The 15,763-nt window shown below is 40.8% G+C and overlaps 1 protein-coding gene across 1 annotated transcript in view; it reads left to right on the forward strand.

Annotated features, from left to right (window-relative positions):
• PAK5 (p21 (RAC1) activated kinase 5) overlaps window positions 1-15,763 on the forward strand; it is a gene marked incomplete at its 5' end in the record, with an annotated part of 93,237 nt that overhangs the window by 3,950 nt on the left and 73,524 nt on the right. The window contains one exon of the mRNA XM_083348198.1: window positions 7,517-7,731. Within this exon, the coding sequence (XP_083204324.1) occupies window positions 7,517-7,731 (215 nt within the window). The remainder of the gene's footprint in view (window positions 1-7,516; window positions 7,732-15,763) is intronic.

Below are 15,763 nucleotides of genomic sequence, written 5' to 3' on the forward strand. Positions count from 1 at the left end.
GAGAATCTGCTTACATATGTCAAGTCTGAAGCTGGCAGGGGATAATAGGAGCTGAACCCCAAGATATCTGGAGAGGTCCAAATAAGAAAAGGCTGAAATCGAATATACAAAGCAAGTGATTTTTTTTTTCAGAAAGACAACAGTGTTTCTTTGCTTATTCCCTGCCAGCATTTCCCCTCGCTGTACAAATCCACATTGTCTTTGTTTTTGTTTTTGTTTTTTAAAAAAGTTGAATTTATTTCATTGTGAGTCTCTATTGGATGTTTCTCATGGGGCAGCCATCTGGGTCATCCTGCTGTGCTGGGATGTGACCAGTGAAGGCATTTTCAACAACAAACAAGGTGTTGTGTGTTTTAGCAGAATTTCTGACAATAAGAAAGCTCTGGGCTTGGAATTGTTTCATTGTTTGCTTTTGACCATTTTGGGACAGTAACACTGGGGGAGTGGCTGGTGGGGGAAACAACTGATTTTTAGGCTTTGAACATGCCAGCAGATTAGCAAGGTAGCACAAGATCTGCTGTAACTACATGTGCAAGAATACAGTGTTAGAAATGAATGTGTGTGATTAGAAATGGATCATACCAAGTGTGTGTATGTATTTGAACATGCATGAGATGGCTTGTGCTTGCATAACGGGACACAAACGTGAGTCACACCCTTCCCTTTTCAGGAGAGGGATAAATATTCTGTATGTAGAATTGAGAGTCATACAAAGATAAGGTTTGGAAAAGAGCCTCAAGGTCACCCAGTAGCACCCTGTGCCCTCAAGACCTACAGAGGTATGGCAAAGTCCCCCTTGAATTGAGCTTGATTCCTATTGACTTCATAGATATTCCTGTGTTGTTTCTTTGGCACCAGTGGTATGGCTATTGCTTTTTTAGTTTGGGGCTTCCCCCACCCACCCCCAGTCTTGCCTCCATGTTTAGGATTTCATTGAGGTTTTCCATCCATATACTCCCTAGGTCCACAAGAAGACACAGACAACAAGGTATTGTCATTTGTTGAGGCAGAATCTACAGTGCAAGATGCAAATTACAAGATTAGTAAACACGGTCTCTCTAGCCCTTTGTGCGTGCCTTTGAGACAGCCTTCCTATGGTTTCATCGTCCAGGGACTTTCTTCTTCCTGTTACTTCTCCTCCCAGCCCATTTCTTACACACACTTTGTTTATTAAACAAGGCTACAGTAACATGTTTCCCGTCTATCAGGTCCCTCAATGCAGCATTTCTGGGAAGCCTACTACTGCAGGAGTCTTGTATGACAAACAGAGCACCAGTTGAAGAATTAATTGTGCTTAAGTTGTAGTGGAAATTGTGCCGATTTAATATCAGAAGAGGGGAAAGTCTTGAAGGCCATCAATGGAAAGTTTGGGCAATCAACAACTCTCTCTCTCTCTCTCTCTCTCTCTCTCTCTCTCTCTCTCTCACACACACACACACACACACACACACATTTCTGTAATAGAGTGTTTGCCAGCTCTGAAGAAGTTTGATCAATAACAGCCAAAAGTGTAGGAAAACATCTGCTATCTAAATCACATGGAGACACTCATTACACAAACTAGCAGGGTGCAGGCTTATGTAGTTTAGAAAGAGTCAGCCAAAAGTACCAACACACCAACAAAATCAGGGATTAAGGTAGAATGAGGGAAAGTGCAAAAAAAAATGTTGCTGGTGTGAGAACCTCAAATTATGACGAGGTACCTAATTTTATGGCAGAAGTCCAAGCTAGCAACCTAGCACTTCAAGCCATCTAACTAGCAAGAAGCCCACGAAAACAGCCTCAAACTTTGGTTACAGAGCTGCACTCTAAGCCATTTCTCAATTGCCACTCTCGTCCTCCTTACAAAGAAGATTTTGGTTTAGATTTGGACTAAATATTTCCTTATATTTTATTTTTTTCAGATTCTGCCCTCAGACTCATTTCTGACTTACTTATTTTTTTTGCAAAATATTTTGCTGCCTACATGAATAGCATAGATGTGTGTTCCTTTTCCAGAAGCAAAACCATCTGAATGGTGGTGGCATTTCCCATCAACTGGATCCATGGGCCATCTTTTTCCATTGCATTTGAAGTAGTAGACTAACTTCAAGTACCAAGAGCAAATGATGTGCTTCACCACCAGTACACTACTGCTCTTCCAGAATCTACCTTTTACCATGACTTCCTGATGCATAATAGTTTAGATAGGCCCAGTCTTGCCATCAGTATTTCCACCAGAACCACATTTTTTTTGCTTAGTGCTTGCTTGTGGATCAACAGACCCATCCCAATTTTTTTTTAAAAAAAAATGAGGAATGCTATGAAGCAGTCACAACTGTCACGGAAATGGGCTGGGAAATTATGGAAAAAATACGTTCAGCCCCCAAATATCATTGCCGCTGACCCCGTCCAACGATTACATCAGTTGCTTTCTAAAATGCAATTAAAATATACACTTGGTCAAATTTGGCGTACCTTTTTTTTTCCTGAATCTGTTAAATCTTTGGCAATATGCTTCAGACATTCTTCTCATCCACTCGCTTTTATAGTGTTGTCAGGAATGAATGTTTTTTTTTTTTTATGGAACAAAGAAACTTGTTCTGCTCAGGGTCCCCTAATTGGTAGGCTGGAACCACTAAGCCAGGGGTAGGCAACCTGGGCTCTTTTATGATTCGTGGACTTCAAGTCCCAGAATTCTTGAGCCAGCATGACTGGCTTGGGAATTCTGGTAGTTGAAGTCCACAAGTCATAAAAGAGCCAAGGTTGCCTACCCCTGCACTAAACCCTCAATCTAAAAAGAAGTCTCTCAACTCAGAAGGGGTTTTATTTATTTTTTTTTAAGTTAGTAAGTTGGGAAGTTATATAAGAAGCTTCATTTGAAACCACCAATATTTGCAATATGTAGGTCAATGCATGCCTCCTTTGAGTATGTATCTGGAATTTGAATTCATTTCAATGTTGTGAATTTGACTTAAATGTTAAAAAAGGTAAAAAAGAAAAAAGAAAAATAAGGCCCGTCTGCCTTGGAGCAGCATTAATCCTATCCAGGTGTGTAGTGTTTCTGTTCCCATAATCTCTGCTCAAGCATCAACCCTGGACAATCCATTGCGAAAACAATGAATCCCATCTGATTTTTACAGAAACTTTTGTCTGGTTTTTGTTAGAAATAATATAGTTAGATCAAATAAAACCTTGGTCTTGTTCAGAAAAAAAATACATGGAACATGTTAAATAAATAATTCAAGGAATATTTCCAGTTGACCAATTTTATCGATTTTTCCTCCTGTAGATAAATTTCATGAAATATACATTATGTTTATATCATACACAGTCATAAGAGAGTGTGAAACTTCCTTCCTTCTTTCCTTCCTCCCTCCCTCCCATTTTGTGTCTGAATCTCTGAGAGGGCCCACTTATTGCTAGGGAATCCCTTTTAAAAGAACAATAAGGGCAGAAGCTTCAGAAGGCCAAAATAAACACAATTTTAAGCTAAAAAAAATTAGCAATTCACATCCTCCTAGAGCAGGGGTTGGCAACTGGAAAAAGCAAAAGAGCCACTCGGAACCGGTTCCATCACACACACAAAAATGTGGGAGCCGCAAAAACGTTTTGCGCATGTGCAAAACGGGAGGCACCTGCGTGGCAACGGGTCTCCCTGGCGACGGGCGCTGGGTTGCGGCACCACCTTCAGCCTGGGCGCCGCCGGAGCCACCCCTGGGACCTCCAAACCGCCACCCATTCGGGGAGGTGCGCGCGCAGCTCTCCAAACCTTTGGAGAGGTGCGCGCACACCTCCACCCAAATGGGCGGCGGTGCCACCCGTTTGCAGACGTGCTGCTGCCGGTTTGGAAAGCTGCCATGGCCCGTTTGCAAAGCTACCACCTTCAGAGGAAGGCGGCAGCCTGCAAACGGGCCGCAGCAGCTTTCCAAAAGGGCAGCGCCACCGCCCGTTCCGAGAGGTGCGCACACAGCTCTCCAAACCTTTGGTGGCGCTGCCCGTTTGGAAAGCTGCCGCAGCCCGTTTGCAAAGCTACCGCCTTTGGAGGAAGGCGGCAGCCTGCAAATGGGCCGCGGCAGCTTTCCAAAAGGGCGGCACTTTGGAAAGCTGCCGCAGCCTGTTTGCAGACCTGCCGCCTTTGGAGGAAGGCGGCAGCTCTGTAAACGGGCTGCAGCACCTTTCCAAACGGGCGGTGCCACTGCCCGTTCGGAGAGCTGCGCACGCACCTCTAGGAATGGGCGGTGGCGCTGCCGTTTTGGAAAGCTGACGCGGCCTGTTTGCAGGCTGCCACCTTCCTCTGCGGCAGCTTTCCAAATGGGCAGCGCCACTGCCCGTTCAAAGAGGTGCATGCGCACCTCCGCCCGTTCGGAGAGGTGCGCGTGCACCTCTCCAAACGGGCGGCGCCACTCTGTTTGGAGAGGTGCGCACGCACCACTGCCCATTCGGAGAGGTGCACGCGCACCGGGTGACTGGGAGCCGCAGGAGACGGCTTAAAGCTCCGGAGCCGCGGGTTGCCAACCTGTGTCCTAGAGGATTACAATCATGCTGTTAAGCCTCAGAGCATATAGTTCTGTGATTACAGACTGATGCAGTGCTGGATTCTTTAATAATGCTTGATTTTCAGAAGCAAAATTGCTATTTTACTGAGGAGCAAAAACTAAGAAATATAGTAAGTGGCCTCTCAAGAGAATTTTTTTTCCCCTCACCAAGAAAATAAGAGCTATGATGGATTGTCCCACAAGTCAGTCTGGAAGTAGCTGCTGTAACTTTGAAATGAAGGAGGCCAATATCCTTTCCCTCCCCTCCCCCCTTAGCTTTTTCTCCCCAAATCTGGATGGTTTTGTGAAAGAGGTTTTTCTGTGTTATTTGTTGTCTATTCACAGAGAGGGATAGAAGACTCAATTCCTTTGATCTTGGAATCACATTATTCCAAGCCTACATGTCAGAGTAGGTGTTTTCCAGAAGTGACAGTTTTCATAATCTGATAAAGATGATCAGGAAAAAAATGATTCTTTTTTCATGCTGTAGACTTTACTTGGAATCTGGGAATGATATTTAAGAAATTATTATTGTCCTTGTTTTCAGCAACATTTGGAAATCACAGGTTTCTTTCCCCTAAATGTAAGGATAAAGAATTATATATGTAATTCTAACAGAAGCAAAATATTTTCAGTGTGCAAAGGACAAGGTAAAAGATGGCTGCATCATCATCATCATCATCGTCATCATGACAAAAAACAAAAAGTAACAGTTCCATCAATATAGTAAAACTAATTCAAGCAAATAATAGAAAACTGCATGAAAAAGCTGCATAGCATAAATTGGAGCCTATATCATCTGGAGTGCATGAGTTTCCATTCTATCTAAATTTTATGTCAACCAGCAAACAAAATGCTATGAAGATAGCATCAGTGCTGTTCTATTGTTTATGCAACTCGTGTATTGTATTCTATTGTTTATGAAAACCCGTGTATGTGAAAGCCTTGCAACTTCGCCACCAGAATAAAATATATTTCTTTTCTTGCCCTATGTGATACATAGATGTAATGAACCCCCACCGTTTAATTCAGGAGTCTTCAAACTTGGCTGCTTTAAGACTTGTGGACTTCAACTCTCAGAATTCCTCAGCCAGCCATGCTGGCTGAGGAATTCTGAGAGTTGAAGTTCACAGGTCTTAAAGCGGCCAGGTTTGGAGACCCTTGCTTTAATTGATCAGTTCTTTTCTTCTTTCCTTCATAGGTTTAGAGCAGGGGTCCCCAACATTTGCGGCTTGGCAGCCCAGCTTGGGGGGAGGGAAAGGAGAACTGGGTTGCACGAATAAATGCACACACAGCTCGACTAAGAGTTGAGCTGCGTGCACCTTCGTGTGCAAGCTGACACATTTCTTGCATGAGCCAAGATTGCTGGATCATGGCCCGGTTGCCAATAGGCTACAGCCTGGTACTGGGCTGTGGGCCAGGGATTGGGGACCCCTGGTATAGATAATTCATTTCAGTTGCATGGCTCAATCATATTGATATACCTCCAATCTAGCAATTATATTCTTAAGGGAAATTTCATCATGAACTTTGAATATAACGAGAAAAATATAATTCCTTTATTTGATATTTTATAAAAGTATTGATATTAATACTTAATAACAGATTCTCGTTGAAACCATTAGAAAGTTTTACACTATTTTGTTTAGTGTCTTCTGAATAGAGAGATACTCTGCACTTATTCCATACCATTTTTGCTCCCTAATAATTTTGAGCTTACCATTTTTTCTGAACATTGGTCATTCCTGAGTTTGTCTGGAATGCCTGTCTTAGCTTAGCTAAACACAATTTTGAATCAATTTTCAGTTTGTTGTCTTCATTCTTAGAATTATTCCAGACATAAATAATATATCCTTTTTCAGTTTTTGTGGTTTGGGTTTCTCCTGGATGTGTTATCTCAAAGACTTCAGAGAGTTAGATGGTGCCCCCATTTTCATCTCCAGGGGCTGTTGTATGAGATTTTCCAATCCCAGTTTCATTGCTATTTGCTAAGTTTGAAAGCATGAAAAAATGCTCCTTGATTAGGATATTTTAGGTCCTAATGCAGGGGTGTCAAACTCAATTTCATTGGGGGGCGCATCAGCATTGTGGTTGCCCTCAGGGGGCCAGGTGGGTATGGCCAGGGTGGGCATGGCCTACTGGGTGGGCGTGGCTAGAGTGCGTATGGCCTACTGGGTGGGCGTGGCCAGCTCTACATTGTTCACATCAAGGGTGCCTGCCTGGGCAGGAGTGGGACAGATCTGAGGGTCTCTGGCAGAAGGAGGGTCTCTGGGCCAGGGCCAAGGCAGTGGGGGCCGTTCCCTCACTGTTTCCAGGATGGCTTCGTGGGCCACATGAAACCACTTCGCGGGCCGGATCCGGCCCCCGGGCCTTGTGTTTGACATGTCTGACCTAATGAATAACTGTGACATTGGGCTCTGAGTGCTGTTTCAGCTGAATGCTTGATCTAGTGCAGGGGTGTCAAACTCGCAATGTCACATGACGTGGCGCGACATATCGTGACTTTTTTTGCCATTGCCGGCAATAGGGTGGACACGGTTTCACCATGACGCATCTGGCCCATGGGCCGGCAGTTTGACACCCCTGATCTAGTGGCTGAAAATAAATTGGAATGTTGAGTGGCTGAGTTACTTTGGGGGGCTCAGAGTAAGCTTTCTTGGGCCTGTAGCCTGTCCCTTGGAAAAAATTACTGTAGACGATTTCCAGTTTAGTTTGCACCCAGCATACTGCCACTCAATTCTAGATTACAGCAAGTGTAGATATTACTTATTTCAGCTCAGGAAAAAATAAGTTAACCGGCAAAAAGGGAAAAAAAGTAGGCAAAAGCAGGGGGAGAGAGAGAGAGAGAGAGATGCAGTAAACGTGAATTTGTATTATTTATATGTCACCAGCGCTCTGCTCATTTCCTGTCCTCTTTTCTACCCAGTCATCAATATACTATATACACCACGTGTCCTTAGTAATGTGTATCTTACACCACATTCTTCCTTCTTTTTCAGGTTTTTCCATCATGTTTGGAAAGAAAAAGAAAAAGATTGAAATTTCTGGCCCTTCCAATTTTGAACACAGGGTACACACTGGATTTGATCACAGAGAACAAAAATTCACCGGACTACCTCAACAATGGCATAGTTTGCTGGCAGACACAGCCAACAGGCCAAAGCCAATGGTGGATCCTTCATGCATCACACCCATTCAGCTTGCGCCTATGAAGGTACCGTATCAGGTTCCCCCACCCCACCCCTTCATTTTCTTTCCTTTGCGATAGGTTTATTAGATTTTTTTAAAAGTAGAAAGATTAAAAACTAACAGTAATCAATAATTAAGAAGGAAAAAGGAAAGAAAGAAAGAAAGAAAGAAAGAAAGAAAGAAAGAAAGAAGAAAGAAAGAAAGAAAAAAAAGAAAGAAAAGAAAGAAAGAGAAAGAAAGAAAGAAAGAAAGAAAGAAAGAAAGAAAGAAAGAAAGAAAGAAAGAAAGAAAGAAAAGTGCAGAAAGGAAAGAAAGGAAAAGAAAATATAAAGAAATGACTTTCAATTTTCTTTTACAACATTTATAGGTATAAATTTAAATTGATTTCTTACTCTAAGGTTAGAAAATAATGCTCATTTTTTTCTATTATCTACTTTTTTTTAATCATTGAAGTCCTATGTCATCAAATATATACCATATGTCTCTGTTTCACGCAAAAAAGGCTGTGTCCAATCAGCATTACAAGTAATTTTACCTTTACTCTAATCAAAGCTGTCAGTATTGCCATCTCAGCAAGTTTCATTGTCTTCATCATCCCCTCTTCCATTGTGGGTAACGTCAGCCCTTTCCACTATTGTGTATATAAAAGTCTCACTGCTGTTATTGCATATAAAAACAAAGTTCCATAATTGTTTCCCAACTTTTTGCCAATCAGTTCCAAAGGAACCATCTCTAGGTTCAGTTGTATATTAATCTTTAAAATTTGAATTAATGTGTATTTGAATCCATTTTTACATGTCCACCAAGCATGATAAAAAGTCCCCTCATTCATATTTCCTACATATATTTGAAATGCCTTTATATATTTTAGATGTTTTTTCCAGGGACAAATATACCAACCATACATCATTTTATAAAAGTTCTCTTTAAGGTTGTAAAATACAGTGTGAATTTCAATTTTTGCATACACATATTTTCCAGTTGTTTTCTTTGCATAGTACAACCAAAATTTTAGCTTATTTTATCATATATTCTTTTACTTCTTCTGTATCTAATTTTAATAAACATTTTATATATTTTAGCAATAACATGTTCTTTGTTTGTATGTAATTCAGTTTCAAATTCAGTCTTTTGTAACTTCATTCCATATCTTAAAATATTAATTTTGAAACAACATACAATTCATATTGTATCAAATATCTTACCAAATATGTTACCTTTTTCTCAACGTTGAAACCCATTCTGTTTGTCTATTCTGTTTGATCGGGTATCTTCATATTTTTGTTAGGAAAATATGTCTTCTGTTTGTTAATCTTAAAAATCAGCTAATATATTTTTCTTCGTTTTCTTTGATGCCATAGATTATTACTGATTACGCAGGCCATTTCTGTTTCCTCTTCTATGAGTGAAATGTAAAATGTTAATTCTAAAATATGCACCTCTGTTAAATACAAAAAAAATGCAATACATTAGAGATATGAGCTTTTATTTATTTATTTATTTATTTTATTGAATTTATATACCGCCCTTTCCCGAAGGACTCAGGGCGGTTTACAGGGTACTTAAAACATTGATACAAAAATTAAAAACAATTTAAAGAATTAAATTTAATCCCTGAAAAAATATAAAACCCCAATTAAAAACTCTCAGCCTGGGCCGGAAAGCTCAAAGAGCCAGTTCTTCAGGTCACGGTGAAATGAACGAAGGTTGGGGGCGGTCCTAAGCTCTGCCGGCAGCTGGTTCCAGAGGGCAGGCGCACCCACAGAGAAGGCCCTCCCCCTGGGTGTTACCCGCCGGCAATCTTTAACCAGCAGCACTCTGAGAAGGCCCTCCCTGTGGGAGCGCACTGGACGAAGGGAACTTGATGCCGGCAGCAGGTGTTCCCTCAGATATCCCGGACCCAAGCCATTTATGCAAACCCTTGACTTCTCCCCTGTTATTCTGTCAGAAATTGCAGATGACTATTTTCTCATGGTTCCAGTTATTAATATTACTTGCCCTGGAACATACTATAAATCCTTAGGCAGGCTAGATTGAAAAGTAGGGAGGAGCATCAGAAAATAGCCACAAATTATAAGTCTCTGTTAGGTCATTTGGTTAATAAATCTTATTTAGATTAGTGGGTCTTACCTTTATGTAGACATTTATACATTAATGTTGTTTGTGCATCCCACTGAAGGAAAGTAAGTGATAATATCAACATTTGATACAGCCTTGCAACTGATATAGGGTTGCCCTGAGTCTTCGGAGAAGGGCGGGATATAAATGGGATTAAAATAAAAATAAATTAAAATATAGGGTGCATATGTAGATATGCTAAGCTTGTAAGCCGCCCTGAGTCTTCGGAGAAGGGCGGGATATAAATGTAATAAAAATAAAATAAATAAATAAATAAATAAATATCAGTTGCCTTGCTTGGCTTCCAGTGCCTTGTTTTATTGATTGATTAAAGGCATTTTTATTTTATATTTTAAAAAATCCTGGATTGTTGCAAATCCAAGTAGGAATGGAATTCTCTTCTTTTTTTGCCATCTAATAATTTTATTAATTTTACACATAAAAAACAACATAAACTAACCAAGAATAAGATACAAAGTAAGGAGAGAATGGAGATAAAAGCGCAAAAATGTATGAAGAACAAAGAAAGGGAAAAAATACACAAAAATTGATTTCTTTCAAGAATATAGGGAACACTTACATTCAACTCTTAGTTTAAGACTGTAATATAATGTCCATTTCCCTTTTTAAATTTTAACAAACATCAAATCCATATGTCAAAATTTGATTTTTCTCCATCTCTTGCAAAAAATCCACAAAGAACTTCCAATGAAGATGTATATAGATGAATTTCTTCAGTGATATTTCTCTCACAATTTAGCCCTTGTTGCCAGTTCTATCATCTTTATTAACCAATTCCTCTGTTGTAGGTATTGTAGGATCTCTTATGAAAACATGCATGGACTCTGTGCAGACCCACTGACATTCTTAGAAAGTAAAAAAAGGGTGATTAGTTTCAGGCTAACACTTCGTAAATGTGCCTACTTGTCCAGAAAAAACAATTCTTTAAGATGGGAGTGACCATAACCATCCTGGAGGCTGAAAAATAATCTCACCATTTTTCCTCCTAGTTGATTAATATTCTTTGTGACTGCTATTTTGGGAAGACCTCAGCCAGGATTTCTATGAGTAGCCATTCTCTGAGTGCCCACAACATGCTCTCAAAATAGCATATTCTCCTTTTGGCTCCAAAATATTGGGGATCTGTAAATGAGTCCATCCAAATCCATATTCAGATATCCACCCCATTCAGATTAATGTGAAACGTCTGATTTGGGACAAGCATTGTGGTTTGCTTGCTCCTTACGTGTGCAGTCGTAAAAAACAAGGATATTAAGAAGACGGCGAAAATTGTGTGAAAAAGAAAACATTATGTCGTACCTATGGTAATGCTTGGATACACGAGCTGACAGCAGTATATGTTTGAAATAAGCTAAAAGTTGAATTGTCTCTTGATTGAGATTTAGTTTAGAACAAAGCTATGAAATTTACTGGTCTCACCCAAATTAACAATGACATTGATCTTCTGTAACTAAGTTTCATTTGGAAGAATATCTTCTAAAGCAGTGTTTTTCAACCATGTTGATTTTAAGATACGTGGACCAGGGAACTCCTAGCAGGGATTTTAAGATACGTGGACCAGGGAACTCCTGGTTAAGGAATTCTGGAAGTTTTTAAAATAACGAAGGTTGAAAAACATTGTTGCAAAATAATATCTTATTATTTTCAGATCGAACTACCAAACTTCCTTCTTTATTGCTGCTCTTTTTTGGACCCTGTTAGTAAAGATCTTATGTTTGATTTTAATTCAGTAAGGGAAATTTTAAAATGCTTAATTTTTATTGTATGTTAACACTTTAACATACAATAAGTCTTAACACTGTATTGCACCTGAGACATAAAATTAAAACATATCTTTCTGTGCATTGAATGTATTGTTTCTGCTGCTATAATGCGTACAAGTCTATCCTGGCAGTCCCATAAATTATATTTATCTGAGATTTTTTAAAAAAATATATATTCAACAATGGCATCTTGCATCTTAGTCAATGAGAAATCCAGCAGATCTAATTAGGTTCCCTGTCTTAACTATGAGAAGTTACTTGTAAGACAGGCCTTAACTCCTGTTGTGACTCAGGGCCAGCCTGTGGGTCCGACAGCCGGGTCCGATGTATCGGAGGACTCAGATGTGGGGGAGGAGGGAAACGAACCGGCTGATGATGATTTGGAGACTTTGCAGAGTCCTCAGCCGGGAACCTCTTCTCAGCTGTGTGAGCCCGAGAGTGCGGAGGATGATGACCCACAGCTGGCCCTGTTCAAGGACGCCCGACGCAGGAGGCAGACGAGCAGGGACAAACAAAGAAAGGCTATGGGACTCCTCGGGAGGAGGCACAGGGAGACCACGCCCTGAGCTCTCTATAAAAGAAGTGTTTGGGGAGGGGCTGGTTGCTGAAAGCAACTTTTCCGTTTGAGAAGTCAAGCTCTTGTATTCTTGTAACAGTGTAATTAAAACTTGGCAGAAGCCTTTTGGTCTTGGACGCTTTCCAGACTCTTCTTTTGATTAGGGGTGCGAGAAGAGGGCTGGTTCGGAACAGTTTGCTTTCAGCCACCCACCCCTTAATACTACGATGGAGCAGCTTCTTGCCGAGAATGCCCAGCTCAACTCCTGGTAATACTGTATGTGCTCTTTGGGTGGAGATGTGCATTTGGAAATACATAATAGTATTAATGATTCTTAATTTGCCAATCAGGAAGAAATTGGTGATACTAAACAAGCAAGCAAATCTGTTTGCAAGAGAAGGAGTAAGTAGTTAATTGCGTTCCAGATGTTGTTGGACTATGAACACTTCTTACCAGTGATCAGTTGTTCTAAGGATCCTAAGAAATGTAAAAACACAAAAATTCCCACAGCTTGCTTACATCTGGATTAGAGAGTTGTTACATTAAAATACAGAGATAAAATATTTTGTTTCTTAATCTGATTCTTGGAACGCCAGCATATTTTCTGCCCTAATTGGCAGCCAATTCTCCAGAATTTCACAAAAAAAGCCATTTTGAGCTTCATTTGAAAAGATCAAGAGCTTAATTTGAAATCTTTGTAGAACAAAGGCACTATCATTGAGCCATGGACTTTTTATTACAGTTTATATTACTCATTCATTAATAATAATATGTTTATTTTTCTCCAGGGGTTTGTCAAACAGGATAGGTTCTGCATATATCACCAATGCAGCACAGGCAATTTTAATTTTGTTCTTTGAACATAAAGTAATTATTTCTTGAGGGGTCCTTGGTGCTCTCTGAGCTTGCTTGTTTTCTTGCAGACGTTTCATTACCCTAACTACGGTAGGTAACATCCTCAGTACTACCGTGTTTCCTCGAAAATAAGCCCAGGTCTCCAAAACACCCATTAAGGCTAATTTTCGGAGGATGTCTTACTTTTTTCACCACAAGGCCCAGCCCGGCGAGCACCCCGTCCCACCAGGTCACTCAGGTTTCCCTCGGTAGGGGAGGAAGGCTTTGGAAACTGCCTTTTCATTTACATTCATCATCAATATTGTAATCCGTCCCTTTATTTTTCAAAAAAAATGATTTGTACTTACCACGATTAGCCTCCTTGATTGCCAGTGGGAAGGCGCGGTGTGAATTCTGCGCATGAGCCACGGAAATACATACACTCGCACCCTCAAAGCTCACACCGCTTCCTCACTCGGTGCGTACCACTGCTTTGTAGGCACGTTCAACTTTGTGTCTCAGCTAAACTCTTCAGCTGCGGCGGGCCACAGTTCCCATCAGCTTCAGGAAGCCTGGGCAATGGAGACCTTAGGCCAGTCTCCTCACAGCTGAAGCAATCCAGCTCGCCCTGGGTCAGGTGGGCCGTAGCCGGAGACAGAGTGTTATTGGCACTCTATAAATTGACTGTTGTAGTAGATGCGGCCAGTAATGGACTTCGCAGCAGGCAGACTGGTGAGATTTCTCCCATCACTTCTATTATTCCAGGATGTTGTCTTTCATAAGGCCAATGTGATAAACAACATCCTGGAATAATAAAAGGAAGTGGTGGAGAAATCTCACCAGTCTGCCTTCTGGGGAATCTGTATTTATTACTGTCCACACCTACTTCAACAGTAAATTTATTAGAGTACCAATAATATGCTTTCAAAATTGCATTTGTATTTATCTTGCCAGAAGGCTGAGGGGTTTTTCCTTCTAGGCAATGTCCTCCCTCCCCATTGTTACTTTCTAATGATGCAGTTTTAGTTTTGTGGGACCCCAAAGAAATGATGGGAACACAATTTATGGCTTGAGATTGCCTTTTTCCTTTGCCACATCCTAATTCCCCTTCAGTATTTATTTTGTAATGAAAGGAAACTCAAAAAGATGGGTGAGGCAAGCAGGTGGTTGGAGCCCAAGGATCAGTGGGTACCTGAGCATCCATGGTTCTCGGATCAGAGTTAGTTAGTTTAACCGTTCAGTCATGTCCGACTCTTGGCAACTTTATAGGCAAGCGTCCTCCATGCTACCCTGTCAAGCACAGCTTTTTTCATTTGTTGGATGTCCAGCTTTTTATCAGCTTTGATGATGTCAAGCCAGCAAGTTCTTTGCTTACCCCTTCTTTTTGATCCACTAACCATTCCTAGTATCAGAGACTTCTCCAATGAATTTGCACACTTGACATGGCCAAAGTAAATCAGACATAGTCTTGTGATTCTGGCTTCTTCTGGTTTTATATGGTTCAGCACCTCTCTGTTGGTTGTTCTGGCTATCCATGATATAGGCAATAATTTACACCAGCACCATAGTTCAAATGCATCAATTTAGATAGATCAGAGCCCCAAGCAGTAAACTAATTGGCCAGAGATTGGGTGTGTGTGTGTGTGTGTAGAGAGATCTTTTGTCTTCTTTTCCACCCACTCCAGGGTACATCATGCCTGGCACCAAATGTTTCTTTCATAATGTAGAATAGAGGCCAGACCTGATAGCCTACTTTCCATCTCCATTATGTTGCTGTTATGTACATAAAAGGGTTAAATCTGGAATAACCAAAAGTCTCTCGCTTTGGGACTCCCCATGCTGATTGCCCTGTATTATTTCCAACCTCTCTGGAAAGTTCTGTGACAGAGATACATAGATAATCTGGATTGTTGACATTAATTCCTCTGTCCTTTTATCTCTTGCCTGTTGCTCATGTTTTCTCTCTCCCTGTTTTTGCCTGCCTTTGTCCTGTTTTGCTGGTCAGCTATTTTTGATGTCTGCTGACAGTTGATAAATGAACACCGAGCTATAGTTTTTGCTAGTTGTACTGAACAATGCCTGTGCTTGCTCTGATCTGGATATGGGGATTGACTGTGGTGGGTACAATATAAACTATAAATTACCCACAGTAATTTTCCAAATGCCATCCCAGTTTCTTAGATTGCCATGTTTCAGTTAGTTGTTTCTCTTCCTTTGTATTGTTAGAAGTTCTCCAGGAATTTGGGGTGGGGTCTTTAGTATATCAGTAATATTATCCTTTCTCTTGCTTCAAGAGTAGGGAATGGTGGCCCTTTTATGACTTGTGGACTTCAACTCCCAGAATTCCTAAGCCAGCCAAGTTTATGCTGGCTCAGGAATTCTGGGAGTTGAAGTCCACAAGTTATAAAAGGACCATTGTTCCCCACCTCTGTTCTGGGGAGACAGTACTAGTGCTAAACTTTTTTTGAGTGCCAGGATGAAAGATGAAACGTACAATCCACCTTGGGTGCAATTAAACACCTTCTGAAAATATCAGCTTCATTATTTGGGGCACCTCTTGGCTCAAGAGCTTTGTTAGAGAGGCAAGAGGTATTGGTTGTGAGGAGCACATTTTGGTTTTGTTGGTTCACCAGCTATGAGTGCTCACGATAAAATTGGACTAGCATGGAGTTGCATTTGAAAAGAAATGTAGACAGTTGACTCATTTCAGGATGGCTTCTTCTCCCATAGTGACAAAGCCTTTTTTTCTAGGGTTAACCCTATCA

The sequence above is a fragment of the Vipera ursinii genome (assembly GCF_947247035.1).
Source record: "Vipera ursinii genome assembly, chromosome: 1".
NCBI classification, from domain to species: Eukaryota; Metazoa; Chordata; class Lepidosauria; order Squamata; family Viperidae; genus Vipera; species Vipera ursinii.